Source organism: Panthera tigris, chromosome D4, assembly GCF_018350195.1.
Source record: "Panthera tigris isolate Pti1 chromosome D4, P.tigris_Pti1_mat1.1, whole genome shotgun sequence".
Taxonomy (NCBI): Eukaryota; Metazoa; Chordata; class Mammalia; order Carnivora; family Felidae; genus Panthera; species Panthera tigris.
In genome coordinates, this window is record NC_056672.1 from 93505131 (window position 1) to 93526947 (window position 21817).

Here is a 21817-nt window from a genome sequence, read left to right on the forward strand (position 1 = left end):
AATACCCAGTAGTGGAATTACTGGGTCATGTGGTAATTCTATTTTTAACTTTTTGAGTAAACTCCATACTGTTTCCACAGTGATTGCACCACTTTGCATTTCCACCAACAGTGCATAAGGGTTCCTTTCTCTCTACATCCTCTCCAACACTTATTTCTTGTGTTTTTAATTTTTAGCCATTCTGGCAAGTGTGAGATGATACCTCATCATGGTTTTGAATTCCATTTCCCTGATGATTAGTGATGTTGAGCATCTTTTCATGTGTCTGTTAGCCATCTATGTGTCTTTGTTTTGGGAAAATCTTCATGTCTTTTCCCTGTTTTTTTTTTTTTTTTTAATTGGATCATTTGGTGTTGAGCTATATAATAAGTTCTTTATATATTTTGGATACTAACCTGTATCGGATATGTGATTTGCAACTATCTCCTCCCATTCAGTAGGTTATCCTTTTGCTAATTGTTTTGCTAATTGTTTCCTTCACTGTTTAGAAGCTTTGTATTGTGATGTAGTCCCAATAGTTTAATTTTGCTATTGTTTCCTTTGCCTGAGGAGACATATCTAGGAAAATGTTGCTATAGTTTGTCACAGATATTATTGTCTGTGCTCTCTTCTAGGATTTTTATGGTTTCAGGCCTCACATTTAGGTCTTTAATCCATTTTGAGTTTATTTTTGTGTGTGGTGTAGGAAAGTGGTCCAGTGTCATTCTTTTGCTTGTAGCTGTCCAGTTTTCCCAGCTCCAGTTATTGAAGAGACTTTTTCCCTTTGCATTTCCTTGCTTGCATGTCATAGATCAATTGATCATATAAACATGGGTTTATTTGGGATATTCTGTTTTGTTCTATTGATCTGTGTGTCTGTTTTTGTGACAGGACCATACTATTTTGATTACTATAGCTTTGTAGTGTATCTTGAAATCTGGGATTGTGATACCTCCAGTTTTGTTCTTTTATAAAGATTGCTTTGGCTATTCAGGGTCTTGTTTTGTTCCATACAAATTTTAGGATTATTTGTTCTAGTTCTGTGAAAAATGCCATTGGTATTTTGATAGAAATTGCATTGAATCTGTAGATTGCTTTGGGTAATATAGACCTTTTAACTGTATTTGTGTTTCCAATCCATGAGCATGGAATATCTCTCCATTTGTTTGTGTCATCTTCAATTTCTGTCATCAGTGTTTTATAATTTTCAGAGTATAGGTCTTTCACGTTCTCAGTTAAAGTTTATTCCCAGGTATCTTATTATTATTGTTGCTATTATTAATTTTTTATGGTTTTACTTATTTGTTTATTTAACAAAATTTTTAAAATGTTTTTATTTATTTTTGAGACAGAGAGAGAGCATGAGCAGGGGAGGGGCAGAGAGAGAGGGAGACACAGAATCTGAGGCAGGCTCTAGGCTCTGAGCTGTCAGCACAGAGCCTGACGTGGGGCTCGAACTCACAAACTGTGAGATCATGACCTGAGTCAAAGTCAGACACTAACCGACTGAGCCACCCAGATGCCCCGCATTCATGGCCTTTATTATAGTGAGGTATGTTCCCTCTAAGCCTACTTTGTTGAGGGTTTTTATCATGAATGGGTGTTGTACTTTTTTTTCTTTTTTAAAGAGAAGAATATATCATGTATTGTTTTGGCATTTATAACTCAAATTTTTTTCTTCTTTTCTTTCTTTTGGAAATATTAAATAATTGGTTCTTTTTTGCTTACATATCACATTTTTCCCTTTACTAGTTTAAAGCTACGAACTCTATTTCCATTTTGTTCAGTTGTGTTTTATTTTGTTTTTTAGTGACTAATCTAGTAATGCTATTGTGCACACATGACAAAGTCTCCAGGTGTTTTTACTCCAAGTTCCCGTTTGAGCAATGCTAAGACCCATTCCTTACCTACCTCCCCTTTGGCAACCACCAGTTTTTTCTCTGTATGTAAGAGTCTTTTTATAGTTGTTTGTCTCTTTTTATTTCGTTTGTTCGGATGTCTTCTTTTTCTTAATGTTTATTTTTGAGAGACAGAGTGTGAGCTGGGGAGGGGCAGAGAGAGAGGGAGACCCAGAGTCTGAAGCAGGCTCCAGGTTCTGAGCTGTCGGCACAGAGCTCCGACCTGGGGCTCGAACCAATGAACCGTGAGATCGTGACCTGAGCCGAAGTCGGACGCTTAAGCTACTGAGCCACCCAGGCGCCTCTCAAATATTTTGTTTCTTAAATTCCACATATGAATGAAATCATTTGGTATTTGTCTTTCTCTGGCTGAATTATTTTGTTTAGCTTGATACTGTGTAGATCCATTCATGCTGTTTCATTCTTTTTATTTTTTTTTTTAAGTTTATTTATTTATTTTGAGATAAAAAGAGCACGAGTGTGGGAGGGGCAGAGGGAGAGAATCCCAAGCAGGCTCTGTTCTGTCAGCACAGAGCCTGAAGCAGGCCTCTATTTCACAAACCTGTGAGATCATGACTTGAACTGAAACCAAGAGTCGGACACTGAACCTACTGAGCCACCCAGGCACCCTGAATGCTGAGTAACGTTCCATTGTATATATTTGCCACATCTTGTATATCCATTTATCTATCGATGGACACTTGGGTTACTTCCATTTTTTGTCTATTATAAATAATGCTGCAATAACCATAGTGGTGCATATGTCTTTTTGATTGATATTTTCGTATTCTTTGGGTAAATGCCCAGTAGTAGAATCACAAGATTATGTGGTAATTCTGTTTTTATTTTTTGAGAAACCTCCATACTGTTTTCCACAGTGGTGATACCAGTTTGCATTCTCACCAACAGTGCACAAGGGTTTCTTTCTCTGTACATCCTCCCCAACATTTATTATTTCTTGTGTTTTTAATTAACATCATTTTCTGTCTTCCTTAACTCTAGACATTCTTGCTACAACATGATATATTCATTCCTGACCATGCCATGTACTGAAAATAATAGGCCTTAGAGAAAAGAGAAGGTAAAGGGCAATGATTCAAGATCTGTGCAACTCTGAGACTAGAACACTAACAAACAAGAACAATCCCAATAAAAAGTAACAGCAAAGTAAAATGTCTGTTGTCATTGACCCCCAATATCAAACCTTCAATCCTCCTCTCTCCTTTGAGCTTCCTTGAAAGCATTTGCTTCTAGTGGAGACCAGCCTCATTTTGCACATGTGCAACAGGGAAGGAAGGGTAATTAATTGGGGCTGGTGGAGTGACTCCCTTCTGCCCTGCACTTCACCCTGGGATTTTGCCCTTCATTCCCACTTTGTTAATCTGTAACTTCAGTCTTTTTCTCTTTCTCCGCTGTAAATGTTGCTTTATGCTTGGGTTTTATTTCCTTGCACTGCAAATAGGAACATGGCCTAAGGGGAAAAGCTTGGGGGGAAATGGGGTCGCCTCTGTGCTTTCCTTCTCCCAAGGTGTGTAGCTTCTTGGCTTCTGTCCACATTGATTGGTTCCCAGTGCCTTTAAACAGTTACATTATGTATTTTGTTCTGCTTTTATAGTTGTTTTCAGTGGAAGGATGAGTCCGTTTACATTTCTCTGTCACAGATCATGAAAATGCTGGATCAGTTTTATAGGCTTTCATGGTTTGTTCATTTAAGATTCATTTTATATTTCTTTACATATTTATATTTAGCTATTTTATATTTCTCATCTAAAATTTGTTTTCTAATTCTTGTATCTGGGACCACCTGGGTGGCTCAGTCAGTTAAGCATCTGACTTTGGCTGAGGTCATGATCTTGTGTTCATGAGTTTGAGCCCCGCATGGGGTGAGCACAAGCCCCGTGTCGGGTGATCTCAAGCCCTGCTTCGGGTGAGCCCCGCTTCTCTCTCTCTCTCCCTCTCTCATGGAATTCTCTCTCTCTCTCTCTCTCTCTCTCTCTCTCTCTCTCTCTCTCCCCCTCTGTGTCCCTCGCTCACTTGTGCCCTCTCTTTCTCTCTCAAAAATAAATAAATAAAAGTAAATAAATAAAATCTCTAAAAGTACTCTTGTATCTGTAGTCTATGGAGGGTTTGAATCTGTTGTTTCTGCTGTCTTTCATTTCATGGTGATCGTGCTTCCTTGTATGTTTGGTGGTTTGGTTTTTTTTAGGTTTATTTATTTATTTTGAGAGAGAGTGAGAGAGCACAAGTGGGGGAAGAACAGAGACAGAGAGAGGGAGAGAGTGAGTGAGCATGAATGGGGGAGAGGCAGAAGGAGAGGGAGACAGTCCCAAACAGGCTCCACGCTGTCTGTCAACAAAGAGCCTGACAGGGGGCTTGAACTCACAAGCCGTGAGATCATAACCTGAGCTGAATCAACAGTTGGAAGCTTAACTAACTGAGCCACCCAGGCACCCCTCATTTGGTGGTATTTTTTATTATTTTGAGTTCATATGTGACTGACCTTCATCCACCATTTATTTCTTGGCTGGGGTTTTGTGAGACAATGAAGCCCTCTAGAAAATGAATTGATTGACTACTTTTTCAGTTCTCCCAAGGGTGGTATGTAGCTGGTGCCATTCTGAATGTATAGAAGAGAAATTCTTTCCATAGCATGGGTGTCTGTAGGGTTTAAATTCTCTTCAAGTTGAGAAGGGTTGCCCAATCCACCGGGCCAGATGAGGGGTGCTTTTGTCATTACATTTGATTTCCCAGAAGCTCAGGGCACCACCAGTCTGGGCTCACTTTAGCCCTCTTCGAGGGGAGCGGTTCAGTATGAACCCTCATGTCCTTACCTTGTAGGGACCCAGGGCTCAGAGTTCTTACCCCAGCCTTGATAGGCCATGTCCCCACTAGGTAATGTCTCGGTTCATAATCTAGAAAATGGAGATGATGGGGCGCCTGGATGGCTCAGTCAGTGAGGTGTGCAGCTCTTGGTTTTGGCTCAGGTCATGATCTCATTGTTGTGGGTTTGGGCCCTGCGTCGGGCTCTGTGCTGGCAGTGTGGAGTTTCCTTGGGATTTTCTTTCTCTCTCTGCCCCTCCCCTGCTCTCTCTCTCTCAAGGTAAAGAAATAAACATAAAAAAAAAAAACAAAGAAAGAAAATGGAGATGATGGTATATGCAGTGAGTGTGGTTAGGAGGCATAGAACACTTGGACAATGTCTGGCACATGGTTGTTTTTCACAGATTTCTCTCCCTTTCTTTATCCTTTGCTCTGTGTCTGGCCATTTTGCTTGATGAAGTGTCCTGTTTCATGATTAAATTTTTGTTACTGTCAAGTTTGTTGTTGTTGTTGTTTTTCATAACCTGCTTCTAACAATGAATTTACTTAGTCTTCAGCAGTTTCATTTTGATCCTCTCCTTTTTTTCCTGGTCTGCTTTGACTTAAGTGATGCCTTTTATTGTTGCTGTAAATCTGTTTCAGGAGGAATATTTCCATCCAGGGCCTGGCATCTTTGTTCTTCTTTTGAGCAGCAGAATTCTTCATTGAGTCCATATTGGTCCCGCCTTACTGTTAACCATGGAAGAGTCTGAAATGCTGCGGTTTTAAAATTGTATATGTTTTCTTAATTTAAAAGTAATCTATGCACATCATGGAAAAATTTTTTAATTGTTAAAAGTATAGTGAAGAGAATTAAAATTCCTATCACCATTCAGAGATCACCATTATTATTATTATTATTATTATTATTATTATTATTATTTTGGTGTTATTTCTCTTTCCATATACATTATTTTTTTGGAATTGAGTACATCTGGGATATACAAATATGTAGCCTTTTTTTTAAAATATGGAATTTATTGTCAAATTGGTTTCCATACAGCACCCAGTGCTCATCCCAACAGGTGCCCTCCTCAATACCCCTCACCCACCCTCCCCTCCCTCCCACCCCCCATCAACCCTCAGTTTGTTCTCAGTTTTTAAGAATCTCTTATGTTTTGGCTCTCTCCCTAACTTTTTTTTTTTCTTTCCTTCCCCTCCCCCCATGGTCTTCTGTTAAGTCTCTCAGGATCCACATAGGAGTGAAAACATATGGTATCTGAATTTCTCTGCCTGACTTACCTCACTTAGCATAACACTCTCCAGTTCCATCCATGTTGAGTAGCCTTTTTTTTTTTTTTTTTTAGCTTATGATATCCTAAGCTTCTTTTGTTATGGAAACTATTTGTAGACATTTTTAATATCTCTAGTGTAATGATTCAGATACTTAGTCTTTCTCCTCTGGCTGTACGTTTTATAATTTCTTTTGTTGTTGTAGAAGAACTTAACAGACACCTTTGTGAATACAGAACATGCTTGATTTCCTTGGAAGATAATGTCTTACAGATTAAATCAGTAAACAGAATTTGTTAGGACTGTATTGCCAAACTGCTTTCTGAGAAGATCATATAATTATGCCGTCAGCAGGGAGTTTGGTGGATGGACCGCTGCTGCCTGGGCTCTTCCACATCTGGCCCAGCTGTCCTCTGCAGGACTAGTCAGGCTCTGGGGATAAACACCCGTATTTTTGCTACCCTTTAACAACCTCTGCTTTTATGTGTCTTGTAAGAAGTAAAACTGAGGTACGCCAGTAGGCACTGGCTCCAGGTCACTGCACTGCCCTCCCCCTGGGGTCTCAGGAACTCTGTTACCCACGAGAACAGAGACATACTTCAGGATAGCTAAAAGTTACTGTGAGAAATGTCACTGTGAGAAAAACACTGCCCAGACAATAAAATCAACTTAACAAGAACAAGGTCATGGCCATTTTAACCCCGGGTAGTTTGATTAGTGGGGCTGAGAGACAGGGGTGTGAGAAGTGAGGAGCAGAGCCCATGCGAGATGTGGGCTGTGCTGAAGTCCTCCCTGGGTCACTGTCCTGCCTCTGTGGACATTTGCCGGGGTTCTGAAGGGGAGAATCCCTGGCAGGGTCTGGCTGGACCACCATGTTCAGGAGGGCATCCATGTCCAGGGCTCCTCCCTGTCCTGCTGGCCCAAGACCCCTGCAGAAGCAGTGGGGCATTCTCACCTTTCCTCAAGGAGGCACTGAGCTCAGAACCAGGGAGGGGAGCCTACTGGCCCTGGTCTCTGGGGCCGGGATGGACTTTGGTGTTCGTAGAACATCTAGACCAATGGCCCCCAGTGGAGGCAGAGGTGTCCACAGCCAAGGGCACAGTGCTTGGTGCTGCTCCCGGTACCCATACAACTCCCTGCTACAGCTGAGAAGTGAGGTCTCCAGTGCTGTCTCAGTCCTCAGTCGTGATCTGACTGTGATCGGAGGGAATCTCAGGTGAAGCTGTGTTCTTAGCCACATGCCCTTCCCTGGCTGGGTTCCTGAAGACCTGTATGGTTGGTGGTGGGACAGCATCTGTTGCCCGGGTGAGACCTCTGTGATGTGGGCTTCACACGCACCACACGTCTAACTTGGTGGCCCTGTGTCCTTGTAGGTGGTAATGTGGACCTGGAAAGCCAAGCTGAAGGGAAGAAGGAGGTAGAAGCCGATGACGTGATGAGGAGTGGCCCCCGACCTATCGTCCCGTACAGCTCCATGTTCTGCTTAAGCCCCACCAACCTGTGAGTCTCCTTCACTTGCCCATGCTGTGTGCCTGTCCCATGCCTGTGGCCATGATCCAAGTGCACAGTAGCAGGGTGTGCTGACATGACCTGGCAGGCACTGATTCTGTGCACTTTACATGTTCTAATGTTCTGAGCATCACGGCAATCCACAAGGACATACTTCTGTTACCTCACCCTACAGGGGAGAACAGGTAGCCACAGAAAAGGTCCATGGCTTGTCCACAGACACATGGCCAGTCAGCCCAAATGGTAGAGCTGGGGTTTGAACCCAGTCAGTCAGTCCCAGAGCCTTGCTGTTAAACCCCTGCTGCAGCGAGCGTTTGTTGCTGCGCACGTGCACCCAATTCTTGTCCATCGTGTACGTGCGCTTCCATTTGTCCACCTTTCCATCACGCCCACCGTCCACACAGGCATGTGTGTGCACACCACATTCACTCACAGGTCTGCCCGTTTCTCGCCTCTCTGTTTATCACGAAGTCAGCAGCATTTCTCATCCACTCATCAGCCCAACTAGCTGCATTAGGTCAACCAGTACTTATGTACTAACAGCATTCTAGGTGCTGGGAATGCATGGTAATGAGCAGAACAAACAAGGATCCCTGTCCTGAATAAGCTAAGTGAAGGTGGGAATGTCATGTTGGGTCTCACTGGGAGGTGAGAATGGTGAGGAGGGGGAGGGAGACCATCCCTGACAGAGGCGACAGACAGAGTGAAAGTGGAAGCACTTGAAGGCCAGTGTGTTGGAGCAGGGAGGCCAGAAGGCAGCCAGATCTGGTTGAGTCGGGCTTTATCCTCTGTCCCCATCCCTCCAGCCTGCAGTCTCTCCATCCAGCCTCCATTGCCCATCCTTTCTTCCTCTCTCCATGCCTTCACTCAACACACATTTTCTGGGAGCTTCCTCTGCTCTGTTAGGGAGTGTGGACCTGCCTGTGAGCACTGCCGTGCGGTGCGTGAAGGAGCAGGCAACATCTGGGAGCAGCTGGGGAAGGTTGGGGAGCCTTCCTGGAGGAGGCAAGGGATCTCAGTTGAATCCTGAGGGTGGATGAGAGCTAAGGTGAAGAGAGATGAACAAACATTCCTTGTGGAGAGAAGAAAGATCACAGTGGTCCAGAAGTGAGGGTGTCAGGTGCAGAACAGCTGAAGACAGAACTGAGTGGAAAAGCACAGAGACCAGAGTCCTATGGAGAGGCCGTGATCTGCGCTCAGAGCACCGAGGAGCACAGAAAGGTTGTAGGCAGCTGGCGGTCAACAGCAACACAGGCAGCATGTCAGCAGAGTCCTTGGACGGCCCTTAGTAGGGTGGCCAGGGTTTTCAGGAAGAGACGGAGGAGATCTGATGTCATAAGGGGAGGTTTGGGAGTGAAATGCTTGGGGAGAAACTTTGGAGACAGAATCTATGGAACTTGATGATAAACTAGATGTGGAAAGGGAAGGAGATGGGAGGGATGACACCCAGAGTTTCTGCCTCATGGCTGGGGCCCCACCAAGCTGGGCAGGTGAGTGCAGACCCTGCAGAGCCGGGGCGGCCGGCGGACGTCTCAGGGCCAGGTGGGCTCAGGAGCAGACGCTAGGGATGGAGGTCAAGGTGGATACTCAGTCCTGAGATGCAGACGGAAAGAGGCAGAGACGGAGTATCCTGGAGCTGGGAGGACAGGTGTGTCCGTACAGAAGGAGGCATGGACATGGGTAGGGCAGCTCTGGTGGGTGTGGGGGTGGAGTGTGGCAGTGGTCGTGGTGAGGAGGAGAAGAGCATAGTAGGGCCCTTCAAGGCAGAGAGAAGTGGGTGGGTGTGGCTGGAGAGAAGTGGGTGGGTGTGGGAGGTCCTCTCAGACCTCAGGCCCTGGGAATAGGGAAGTGGTGGCAGGAGGGAGGGGTAGGACCCAGAGGTGGGACACACGTCTGCCCCGTACAGTGGTTCTGTGACTTCTCCTCCTTGTCACCTTCACTGCCCTCTTAGAGGTCTTCCCAGACCTCCCGGGTCACCATCTGCTGCTGTGTTCTAGCACCTGTCAGCATCTGAGAGTCTCCCTTTAGGTTATGTCTACACTGTTCTGTGGTGCCCTTGTTCACCACCGCACTCTGCTGTCTGGCATGTGCCTCCACACAGCAGAATAGTGGTCAGTGATGCTGACTAGTGCTGAAGGTGGACAGGGGACTGAAGTACAGGTGTGCACACGCGGCTCTGGGGGCTCAGACAAGCATGGACCAATATGGACCTAGAGGAGCTTCCTGGGCTCTCCAGAGAGGCCTACTCTCCACAGGAGTGCTGGTCCTCAGCCTCCTCTCTGAGCAGCCCCTCCACGCCATGTACACTAGGCCTGTAAATCTGTACAGGGCACGGCTGTCCACACATAGAGGTAAACGCGTAGGCGTGGCTGTGCTCTCATAGAACTTTATGGACACAAACGGGGCTTGTGAGCTGTAGTTGGCTGGCCCCTGCCTTCCTACCGCTCTTCCTGGGACACCCTCTCAAGAGTCTGAGTCACCATCAGTCACCTGGCTGCTGTCTCCCAACACAGAGATACTTAGTAGAGCTCGTTCTGGTGTAACACCTTCTTTCAGGGAGAGACCAAGTACGTGCTCTGGTGCGGGGGGCGGAGGGGGGGGGGGTGGCCAGCCGGGCCCGTCTGTGGGCCTCTGGCGATCTGTGCTTTGCCCCACAGGCTCCGCCGCTTCTGCCATTACATCGTGACCATGCGGTACTTTGAGATGGTCATTCTTGTGGTCATCGCCCTGAGCAGCATTGCCCTGGCAGCCGAGGATCCTGTGCGGACAGACTCGCCCAGGAACAACGTGAGCACCTCATTCAGGCTGTGGAGGGGCTGGGAGGTGTCAGGGTCCTGTCTGCTCCCTCTAGGGGTGTGGGGTGAGGGTCTGGGGGCACCTCCTGGCCCAGCCCCAAGTTATAGACAGGAATAGTGAGGATATGCCCAGGGCCAGTGCCGCTGCCAAAGGGGGCTCCACCCACGACAGTGGCCCGCAGGACCCCTGGGCAAGGAGTTGTCTGCTCAGAGGCCTGGAGGAAAAACGTGTTCCCACTGAAATAGTCTTGGCTCAAGCTTTCAGCCTAGCCTTTGACAATAACCTTCCTGTTGGTTCCAGGCTCTGAAATACATGGACTACATTTTCACAGGCGTCTTTACCTTTGAGATGGTGATAAAGGTGAGATATGTAGTTGCCCTGGTGGCCCCAGGGCTTTGCTCATCCTCCCTCATGACTGAGATGCCACAGGGCCCCTGTAGCCGCTGTTGAGGGCTTGTGGTGGGTGTGCCCTGGGTGCGTGCTCAGTGAGAGAGTGCATGCACAGGTGTGTGGTGATGGGTGTTGTGGAAGGCAGAGGCCAGTTCATGAAAGATTCACCACAGCGTTATCCCAGTTTGGGGAGAGCTCACCAGCATCATTCCTGTGTCTACCTCAATGCTAAGCAAGGGCTACAGGCTTCCGTGAATGTGCAGGTATGGGCTCAGCCCCACCCTCGGGGTTGTCTCATGATAGAGGAGGAGGGCCCATGACATCAGCCTGGGAAGAAGGGGAGCTTGGGGAGAGGGTGGAGGCCCGAACACCCAAACATCATGGTGAGTGGGTGCCGAAGACTTGTGTAAAAGAATTCCAGGGGCGTCTGGGTGGCTCAGTCCGTTAAGCATCTGACACACGATTCAGTTCAGGTCATGATCTCATGGTCATGAGATGGAGCCCCACGTCTCCATCCATAAGATTCTCTCTCCCTCTTCCTGTGCTCCTGCCCTGCTTGCCTGAGCATGCGCGTGTTGTCTCTCAAAAAATAAACAAATGAATGAATGAAATAAAAGAGCTCAAGTGTTTGATGTTCGATTAAGGACTGACCATTTCATTGTGATTGCTTCTGTCTCTCAGTATTGGCAGGCACTGCTCCCTTTTCGGTGTCTGACAGGTGGTGGTGCATGTGTTTGCGCACACTGTGTTCAGCTGTGTTGCATGCACACACACACGCGTGCAGTCTTTGACTACAGTGCAGCTTCGGGTGTGCCTGTGACTTGGGTACTTCTGTGTGTGTGCATCTGCATATCACGCCTGCTTCTTCATTTCCTCTTATAAACTCCTGGTGGGGGAGAAGCATTTTTTTTTGTCATCCCATTTTATAGACACGGAAGCTGAGGTTTAGAGATATTAAGGTGCTTGCTGGAAATCACAGCTTTAGGAGTGGCAGCACCAGGTCCGTGTGAACCCCCAAAGCCCTTTCTCCTGCTGCAGAGAGCTGACCCTCTGAGGGTCTGGGTTGGGGCATGAGCTCCCTGGGGCTGTGCATTCCTGCAGCCCAGTGATGGGGGAAGGTGTCTCATTTTTAGGCTCCAAGGGGATAGGGGGCCCAGGGAAGATCTCAGCCAGTCATTACCAATGAGGGATATTTGGGTCAATGGCACTGAGGTTGAAAGGCCCCCTGAGGGCCTCAGAGGGTGTGACCTGAGTAGCATCTTTTCCCCAAATCCATGACTCTGCGGCCTGGCCCTGGTTTTCTTCCTGAAAGATTGTACACCTAATACGTGTTTCTCCTCTGAAGATGATTGATTTGGGACTGCTGCTGCACCCTGGGGCCTACTTCCGGGACCTGTGGAATATTCTGGACTTCATCGTGGTCAGTGGGGCCTTGGTGGCATTTGCCTTCTCGTAAGTACTGTGTCTCCTCTGGGTCTGGCTGGGCTGCAGTCCCCAGAGCTGTAATGAGTATGGGAATAAGGGAAGGAGGGGCCCCATTGGCCTGCGCGGGCTGTCTGTAGCTCCTGTCTACTTGGGGCTGGGCTTGTGTGGGGTTAAGAAGATCTCAAGGCCCACTTGGACCTACCACAGCTTGTGGTTCTGAGATTGTGCAGGCAGTCCTCTGGGTTATTCGGTGCCTGCCTGTCGGGTCCTTCAGAGCAACTACCTGCCCTGACCTTAGCTGCACCACTTGTTCAGCCAGAGCTGGGCGGTGGTGCTGGTGGGTGTCTTCCCCCGTTGGAGCGTTAGACCATTTTCTCTGACTCCATAGCAGGCAACACTCAGCCCTATTGTGGCTGGGCCTGGATTGGCTCAGATCCTGCATGGTGATGGGCATGGGATAGGTATGGGGGGCTTGGGTGGAGCTGTGGAGGAGATCCAGAGATTAGGAAGACCCCCAGTGATGCAGACACCGAGGGATGGTGTCTTCATCTTCTCTGAGCCCTTGGGGAGGGCGAGGCCTCCTCACTGACTCTCTTCTCTTTGTCTCTTCTTGCTGGACTCTCGGTAGGAGCTTCATGGGGTAATGCCTTCCCTCTGCCCCGTACTGCCCCACATCATAGCACAGCATGGCCCCTTGTGGGCCGGTTCACCACCATGCCTCACCTCTGCTCATCCTCCTCCACCGTCCAGGATGCATGCTGCCAGGAGCCATGTCCCCATGCCACATGTTCCTGCCTCACCTCCAGGGGCTGGGCTGGAAGCTGGGGCTGGGGCTGGGACTGGGGCTTGGCATGGCCAGTCCTTGGTGGGGAGGTGCCCCAAGTGAGTGCTGGAGGGTGGGGACATGGGCCCTGAGGGCAGTGAGGGCTCAGGGGGGAGCCGCTGCAACCATGGCTGCCAGGATGTCGGGCATCCTGAAATCCCTTCCCACGTCTCTTCTCCAGAAACAGGGATTTCTTTCCTCTCTGTTCTCCACAACTGCCTCTGTGGGGGGTCTTAACCGGCTTTCTTTGTATATAAAGTGTCAGTGAGGGGCTTGGGAGTGACACAGGGGAAGGGGTAAAATCCAGCTTGGTGGCCTCAGCAAGACAAAGGCTCTGAGCGGGCAGGAGAGAAACAGAACACAGAACACCCGAGGGCCACCCCTGCAGAGAGCCCTCCCCCCAGAAAACCAAAGCAGGTGTCCCTCCCTTCTGCCTCCCTCAGGTGTCCACCCACCCACCCTGCCTCTTGTTCTCTCTGTGCTGGTCTTAGCAGGGCTGCTGGAGGAACCTCGTTTGGGATTGGGTGTCAGGAACGCTAGGGTATAGAAACACCCGACGTGGTGGTCTGGAGGCTGGGTTTTTCCCATCTGGAAGCTTGGTGTTTCAGAGAGAGTGTGATCTGGTTCTGGACTGTAGGCCCTAGCTGGGTCTTGAGAGATATAGGGGGCTGGGGCTCTCCAGCTCTCCTCAACCCACAGATCCTGCCTGGGCCTCGTAGCTCACTTCCCCTAGAGCTTGGCTGGAGTCCAGAGAAGACCACTGGTGGCCCTGCCCCCTCTCTTCATGTGCAGGCGCCTTGGGAGCTTGGAGAGAAGTGGCCTCTGAACAGGATGGAATAGGGCCCCCGGCCCTGAGTCCTCAACCACTGCTGAGCATGGAGTGTGGCCTTGCTTCTAAGAATCGCTTCCTTAGGAAGTCTGTGAAGGCCACTTGGGACGCTACCCCCACCCTGCCCACCAGCCCTGGCTTTCGATTGGTAGGAGGGCCAGCCCCCAGAGTCTGACATTTCCTGGGGCCCTGGCAGCCTGAGAGAGCCACCTGGGTCTGCTCTGGCTTCCTGTGAGGGCTTCCTGATCAGGACTCACAGGTCCTGGATTTCCAGGCTTGCATCTGGTGCCTGGAATTTTTTCCTGACTTCCTGTCTTACCCACCCCCCCCCCCTCCCCCCACTGCCCCACTCCCTCAATCTTGGTTTTCTGGTCTGCTGCTCTCTTTGTCTCTGTGGCTTTTTCTCCCTCCCTCCCTCTCTGTTTCTTTCTCTTCCCTTTAGTATTTCTTTCTTTCTTTGTCCACCCCTTGCATTGCATTGTCCCTTGTATCACCTTTGTATTCATCTAACGTTTTCTTTTTCTTACTTTACTCCCCTCCTCCCCTCCCAGCACGCCTGTCCTCCCTCCCCTCTCCCCTTTCTGTCAGTTTTACCTCATCCGGAGGAGTGTGGGGGCAGCTGAGCGAGTACAGTCAGGGAGATCCAGACATGTTCCTCCCTACCTCCCTATGCCAGGGCTGGAGAGCAAGAGAAACCAGCTCTTCCAGAAGGCTCTCGCACTAATGGCTTGTAGGTTTCCATGGGCTGGCCCAGGCTAGGTCTGCAGTCCTGGGGCCAGCCCCCTTCTGTCCTCTTTATTTCCATTGCCGGTCTTAGCATGGTGGCCAGAGGAAGCTGGTTTAGGGGAGTGCTGGGGTAGAAGTGGCCGACGTGGTATGGGAGAACGGCTTCTTTCCTGCTGGAAACCCAGCATTCCCTTACACCAGGTACTGCTGACCCAGCCCTGGCCCTCATCTGCTTAGATGAGGGCTTTGCCATGCAACCTGTAGGAGGAGATGCAGAGGCCTCGCTGTTCCTGAGTGTTTGCCCTGGGGCCTAAGGCAAAATGCTCAGGAGAGCCTAACCCAGACCCCAGTAGGCTTTGTGGAATCTGAGCATGAGTGTGCATCCTGCCTGTCTGCATGTGTGGCTTCTCCCTTCTAGAGGATCCAAAGGGAAAGACATCAACACCATCAAGTCCCTGAGAGTCCTGCGCGTCCTGCGGCCCCTCAAGACCATAAAACGGCTGCCTAAGCTTAAGGTGAGAGTGTGGGTTTGGGGCTTGAGGAGTGTGCAGAGCTGTGTATACACGTGTGTGTGGATGTGCACATACATGTGAGTGTAGGTCTAGACGTACGTGTGTGGGTATTGTGCACATATGTACATATAGTTATGCTTGTGAGTGTGTGCACGTGGGTGCATAGATGTGAGTGCATGTGTGTGTTGTGTGTACAAGGTTGCACTGCATGTGGGTATGCACACGCATGTGTGTGGTGTGCACATGAATGTGTGAGTGCACGTGTGCATGTAGAAGTAACCCTGTCTGGCTGCAGCTTCCACGTGGGGTGGGATGAGAGCGCTGAGGGAGGGCCCCTACTTGTGTTCTCAGATGGTGCGTTGTGTGAGCGGGTCAGGCTCTCTCAGTTCCGCGACTCGCCCGCAAGGAACGCTTAGTGTCAGTAGTGTTCTGTAAGGCTCTTCTTCCTCAAGCCGGCAGCAGACACGGTACAGGGAAGAAGGGGCTGCCGAGAGAAGCGGAGGGTCCCGGGGGACATGCAGGGAGGTAGGGGCTCTTGAGAACTGGTTACTGGGCTTGGCCCTGAGGATGGGTGTGGCTGAGGTTCCGGATAAAGGAAAGAGTATGGACCCGAACATCTGGGGAGTTGTGTTAAAGTATGATAGTCACTGAGCTTCTTCCTCTCTGTGAAGAATGCTTTGGATGCTTAAACTCATTTAATGCCACAAAACTGTGTAGTACAGTGTTGTAAGCAGCGTGCGGATGTAACCCTTGCAGGCCTGAAGCAGTGTGGGGGTTGCGGAAGGCAGTTTGCTTGTGAAGGGGTGGACTGGGGCGGGGGGTGGCTTGAAGGCGGCCAAAGGCCCTCTGTGTCAAGCAGGGACCTGGACCCGGCCTGGGGGGTCAGGGGTGTCATGGACACCATGGAAGTGGGCAGTGGCTGCATTTGCTGAGGCAGCTGCTGGTGTCTGGACTGTGCCAGGCAGTGTCTTGAGGGCTGGTTGTGGGTCTGCCTTTTTGCACAGCTGGAGCAGGATGGGGGGAGTCTCCTCAGCTCTGAGAAATAGGGAGCAGGGCCAGGGTCAGCAGTACTGGGCATTCAGGGAAAGCCGAGCTTCTGGGTGGGGAAGAATCTGAGAAAAAGCTCTGGCGGTGGCAGTAACAGATGACAGAGTCACCTCTGGGCCATACCAAAACGCGCCAGAAGTCTCTGTCTTGGAGCTGGCCACAGCGTTGTTGCCTCTCTGCCCCATTTTGGCTCCCACCCGTGGGCGAAGTATGACCCACTGGCAGGCCGGGGTGCAGGAGCAGGGTCTGGCCGTATCCCCGTCCACACTCCTTTCCCTCCCTGTCAGCCACCCCTGGCACACGCTGGCCTGGGCTCCAGGTTGTCCTCACTTACGTAGCCTGACCCAGGCTTCCACCACCAGCTTCCCGTCAGGGTCCAGCCCGTCTGCCCAGGCCACCTCCTCTAGCACCTCCTGCCCGCCCATCCCGTCCTGGGAGAGGCGGTGGCAGGCAGCTTCCTGTGTTAAGTCAGTGGGCAGCAGTTCCCTCCATGATTATGGCCTCGACGGTCCTCGGGGACGGGGAGGCCCGGAGGTTCTGAGTTGAGCTCTCTTCCCCTCCAGGCCGTGTTTGACTGTGTGGTGAACTCCCTGAAGAACGTCCTTAACATCCTGGTTGTCTATATGCTCTTCATGTTCATATTTGCTGTCATTGCGGTGCAGCTCTTCAAAGGGAAGTTTTTCTACTGCACGGATGAGTCCAAGGGGCTGGAGAGGGACTGCCGGTAAGTCAGGCAGGGCTGGGAGTGGGGAGCCCAGTGAGGGCTCTGGGAGGAGCCTGCTTGTGGTCCACCAGAGAGCTGGAGGTGTGCCTCTGTCCCCAGGGTCACACTGGGACTTCTGGCTCATTTTCCTCAGCAGAGCTGGGGACCAGGCACTTCTGAGGGACATGCTCTTCCTGCCCATAGACATCAGGGAGCACATGGTGGGGGGGGGGGCTTACTGGGGTGTTGCTTGAGGGCTCTGCAAATCTTGGAGCTCTAGGCTAGACTCTAGGATCAGAGGGGCTGCCCTATGCCTGGAGCTGCTTTCACCATCACTGCGAGGCCTCAGGCCTCTCTGGACCCGGCCCCACTCCAGAGCAAACAGGAGAGATGCCCTCAGGGAGGAACTAGGGGAAATGGAGGCGGGTGCTGGTGCAGGTGCTGAGCAAGGTGGTGTGGGCGGCTGCTTCTCCAGCCACAGGCAATGGCCCCAGCTGCCTCTGTTCATGTAATATTCTCTCGTGTAAATACACCACCGCGAATTTACCCACTCTGTGACTGATGGGCATGGGGGGTGTTTCCAGTCTGAGGCTCTTGTGAGCAGTGCTGTTGTGATTGTCCCAGTATGTGTCTGCTGGGAAGCACACACATGCAGTTCTAGGAGGTGTGCACACCTGGGAGTGAGATTGCAGGGTCGTGCACTGTGCTTGTGCTCAGCTTCTGCCGGTGCTGCCAGATAGGTGTGTAAAATCGCACTCCTGCCACATGGCTGAGAGCTCCAGTACTGTGCACCAGGGGGTTCTTGGTGTGTTGCGTGTTTGGATCTGTAGCCTTTCTCATGTTGGGCTGGTGGCACTTCTCTGTGGTTTAATTTGGGCTGGGTGCCTCACCAGGTGATTGACCACTCCAGTATCCCTGGAAAGGGTCTATGCAAGCCCTTGCCTGTTTTCCCGTATGGATGTCTTTCACTTTCTGATTGATTTGTAGGAATTTTGTGAAGTCCTGGATAGGCATCCATTGCCAGATCTATGGATTATGTCTTCAAGGTCTTAGTTAGTTAAGTGTCCGATTTGATTTCGGCTCAGGTCATGATCTCACGGTTCGTGGGGTCGCGCCCTGCTGTATGCTGTACAGCCCTCGGGCTGTACGCTGACAGTGCAGAGCCTTCCTGGGATTCTCTCTCCCTCTCTCTCTGCCCCTGCCCCACTCACACATGTGTGTGCATGCACGCATGCTTTCTCTCTCAAAAGAAATAAACATTTGAAAATTAAAAAGTAAAATAAAAATAAAAACTAACACAACGTCTTGATTGTAATATAGTCCAATTTATCTCTCTTATGTTTGGTACTCTTTGTATCCTTTTCAGAAAATCTATACAAAGGTCAGGGAAATGTCCTGTTATGTTTTCCTCTAAAAGTTTTAGTTTCGTGTTTGACATGGAGATCTGTGATCTATCTGGAGTTGACTTTGTGTGTTAGGTGAGGTATGGATAAAAATAAATTTTTCTGTAGATGGATATCCAGTTGACCCAGCACCATTTACCTGAAAAGACCATCCTTCCCGCATTCAGTGATATCCTTTGTTTTTACTGAGATAACAATTCTTACAAATCATCCATTGAAAGTGAACAACTCAGTGACTTTTAGTATATTCACAGATGTTTGCAACCACCACCATAGTCAATTTTAGAACACTTTCATAAGTTAAAAAAAAAAAAAACACAAAAAACCCTGTACCCTTTACTACCCACTAGCTCCCCATCTCCAACCCTAAGCAACCATGGATCTATTTTTTTCCTCTTTAGTTTTCCGTGTTCTGGATGTTTCATGTAAATGGAATCATAAATATGTGGTCTTTGGTGTCTCATCTCTTTCCTTTACCATCATGTTTTTGAGGTCACCCGTGCTGTAGTGTGTGTCAGAACTTCACTCCCTCTTGTGGTTGGATCTGATTCCGCTCTGCAGATAGATATGCCGCATTTTATTTTATTTTATTTTTTTTTTAAATTTTTTTTTTTTTAACGTTTATTTATTTTTGAGACAGAGAGAGACAGAGCATGAACGGGGGAGGGGCAGAGAGAGAGGGAGACACAGAACCGGAAGCAGGCTCCAGGCTCTGGGCCATCAGCCCAGAGCCCGACGCGGGGCTCGAACTCACGGACCGCGAGATCGTGACCTGAGCTGAAGTCAGACGCTTAACCGACTGAGCCACCCAGGCACCCCATGCCGCATTTTATTTATTCATTCATCTGTTGATGGACATTTGGGTGTTTCCATCTTTTGGCTATTGTCATTAATGCTTCTGTGAACATGTGTACAAAGTTTTTGTGTGGACAGATGTTTTATTTATTTATCTTTTAACGTTTATTTATTTTTGAGAGAGAGACACACACACACAGTGTGAGCAGGGGAGGAGCAGAGAGAGAGGGAGACACAGAATCCAAAGCAGGCTCCAGGCTCTGAGCTGTCAGCATAGAGCCCGATGCGGGGCTCGAACCCACAAACCATGAGATCGTGACCTGAGACGACGTCTGCCACTCAACTGACTGAGCCACCCAGGCGCCTCTCATTTCTTTTGAGTGTATACTTAGCAGTGGAATTGATAGGTCATGTGGTAAATCTGTTTACCAGTTTCAGGGACTGACAGACTTCCAGTATGACTGACCCATTTTATATTCCTACCAGCAGTGTGGGAGAGTTCTGATTTCTCCATATCCTTGCCAACACTTGTTATTTTCCTTTTTAAAAATTTAATTATAGCCATCCTAGTGGGTATAAAGTGATATCTCAATTCAGTTTTCATTTGCATTTCCCTGATGACTCATCATGTTGAACATCTTTTCATGTGCTTATTGGCCGTTTGTATATCTCCTTCGGAGAAATGTCTATTCAGATCTTTATCCATTTTTTAATTGGGTTATTTGTCTTTTTTGTAATTGATTATAATAGTTCTTTATATATTCTAGATTCAGGTCCTGTCAGAGAGAGGATTTTCAAATATTTGGTCCCATTCTGTGTGTTGATGATGTCTTTCAAGCACAAAAGCTTTACATTTTGATGAGGTCCAATTTATCTACTTTTTTCTTTTATTGCTCCTAATTTTGGTATCATATCTAGCAATCCCTTCCCAAATCTTACAACCCCTTGTGTTTTCTTCTAACAGTTTTCTAGCGTTAGCTCTTACCTTTAGGTCTTTGATCCTTTTTGAGTTGGATTTTGGACATGGAGTGAGGTAGGGGTCCAACTTCCTTCTTTTGCAAGTGGATACCCAGTTGTCCCAGCACCATCTGTTGATGGTGTTTCCCTCCATTGGGTGGGCAGCCCTTTCAAAAATCAGTTGGCCATAGACAAAAGGGTTTATTTGAATCCTTTGTCTTTATCCTCTAACCTCCTCTACATTCTCATCTCCAGGGGTCAGTATTTGGATTATGAGAAGGAGGAAGTGGAAGCTCAACCACGGCAGTGGAAGAAATACGATTTTCACTATGACAACGTGCTCTGGGCTCTGCTGACACTGTTCACAGTGTCCACGGGAGAAGGGTGGCCCATGTGAGTGTTCATATGGTTCATTGTGTTTGATCAGGCTAGAGTAGAGGGGCGACTCGGACAGGGAGTCCCATACTCTGCATCTGTTTGTGTTTTAGTCACTCAGCAAATGCCCCATAGGCTCTTGTATCTACCAGGTAAGACATAGCTCTACCTTCCAGGAGTGGGGTGGCCTGGGAAGAGGAGGAGATTAAACCAAAGCACACAGCATAGTGATTTCCTGAAAGTCCTTTTTGAGTAGCTGAAGGTCAGAAGTGAATGGGGCTATTCAGCATCTCCCTGTGCTACTCCTCTGGCCTCAGTTAAGGGTAGACAGAAGGATGTATGTGTTCAGTTGCCACACTGGATAACAGGGAGGACCACCACTCAGAAGGTGGGATCAATGCTCTGACAGGTGGCCCAGGGCTTTCCAAAGGCAGGTGAGGCTGGGTATGAGCTGGTGAGCTGGGCATGAGCAGGCGTGAGCCGGGAGTGAGCAGGGCAGGGCACAACTCCTGGGCCTCCACCTCTCCTGGGGTTAGGACATTAGGCACTGGAGACCTCCCCTTGGTGGCTCTCCAACAGTCCTGAGTACAAACCCCATCAGTAAGGTAGCCCACCTCCAGGAGGTTGCAGTCCTGGGGGGTGGGGTGGGACAGGCTTTGGCCTGCCATGTTGAGCCTCCTTTTCTCTTGCCATCTCTGGGCTCAGGTATGGAAGCCTCACCTGTGATACAGGTCTTGACTTCCCCATGGGTCTGTACTCAGGGGTCCCCCTGACTCTTGGTGTTTGCTCTTGACACAGGGTCCTGAAACACTCTGTGGATGCCACCTATGAGGAGCAGGGCCCAAGCCCCGGGTACCGCATGGAGCTATCCATCTTCTATGTGGTCTACTTTGTGGTCTTCCCCTTCTTCTTTGTCAATATCTTTGTGGCCTTGATTATCATCACCTTCCAGGAGCAGGGGGACAAGGTGATGTCTGAGTGCAGCCTGGAGAAGAACGAGGTGGGTGGCTCCCTCTTCTGTCCCCTGTGCATATGTACAGTGGACACTCTGCTGGGCTCGCTTGATGGGCAGCATGGGCAGGACCATTGGAAGCCAGTACAGCACAGAGAGAGACTGAGTGTGGGTGGTCAGGGCTGCCTGTGAGGATGAAGGAGACAGGCGTGGGTGCAGTGGGTGTTACAGTGTGGGGTTCTCCCCAGACAAGTTCTCAGTGCTCCTTTCTTTCCACACAGAGGGCTTGCATTGACTTTGCCATCAGCGCCAAGCCCCTGACACGGTACATGCCCCAGGACAAGCAGTCGTTCCAGTACAAGACGTGGACGTTTGTCGTGTCTCCGCCCTTTGAGTACTTCATCATGGCCATGATTGCCCTCAACACGGTGGTGCTGATGATGAAGGTGTGCGGGCCCACTACGGGGGCAGTGGGTGGCAGCTGGGTGTGAGAGAACTGTAGTTACATTTGACCATGTCCTGGTCAGCATGGGATGCCTATGGAAGCCAGCGCCATAGGTTGCGCATGGGCTGAGTTGGTGAGAATGTCCTAGGAGGAGACAGGGG

General features: G+C 49.3%; 1 protein-coding gene across 1 annotated transcript in view; it reads left to right on the forward strand.

Annotated features, from left to right (window-relative positions):
- CACNA1B (calcium voltage-gated channel subunit alpha1 B) overlaps nt 1–21817 on the forward strand; it is a 188089-nt gene that overhangs the window by 121143 nt on the left and 45129 nt on the right. Inside the window, exons 21-29 of the mRNA XM_042963523.1 lie at nt 7343–7469; nt 10136–10265; nt 10575–10634; nt 12010–12116; nt 14886–14982; nt 16590–16750; nt 20140–20277; nt 21058–21259; nt 21493–21657. Coding sequence (XP_042819457.1) covers nt 7343–7469; nt 10136–10265; nt 10575–10634; nt 12010–12116; nt 14886–14982; nt 16590–16750; nt 20140–20277; nt 21058–21259; nt 21493–21657 — 1187 coding nt within the window. The remainder of the gene's footprint in view (nt 1–7342; nt 7470–10135; nt 10266–10574; nt 10635–12009; nt 12117–14885; nt 14983–16589; nt 16751–20139; nt 20278–21057; nt 21260–21492; nt 21658–21817) is intronic.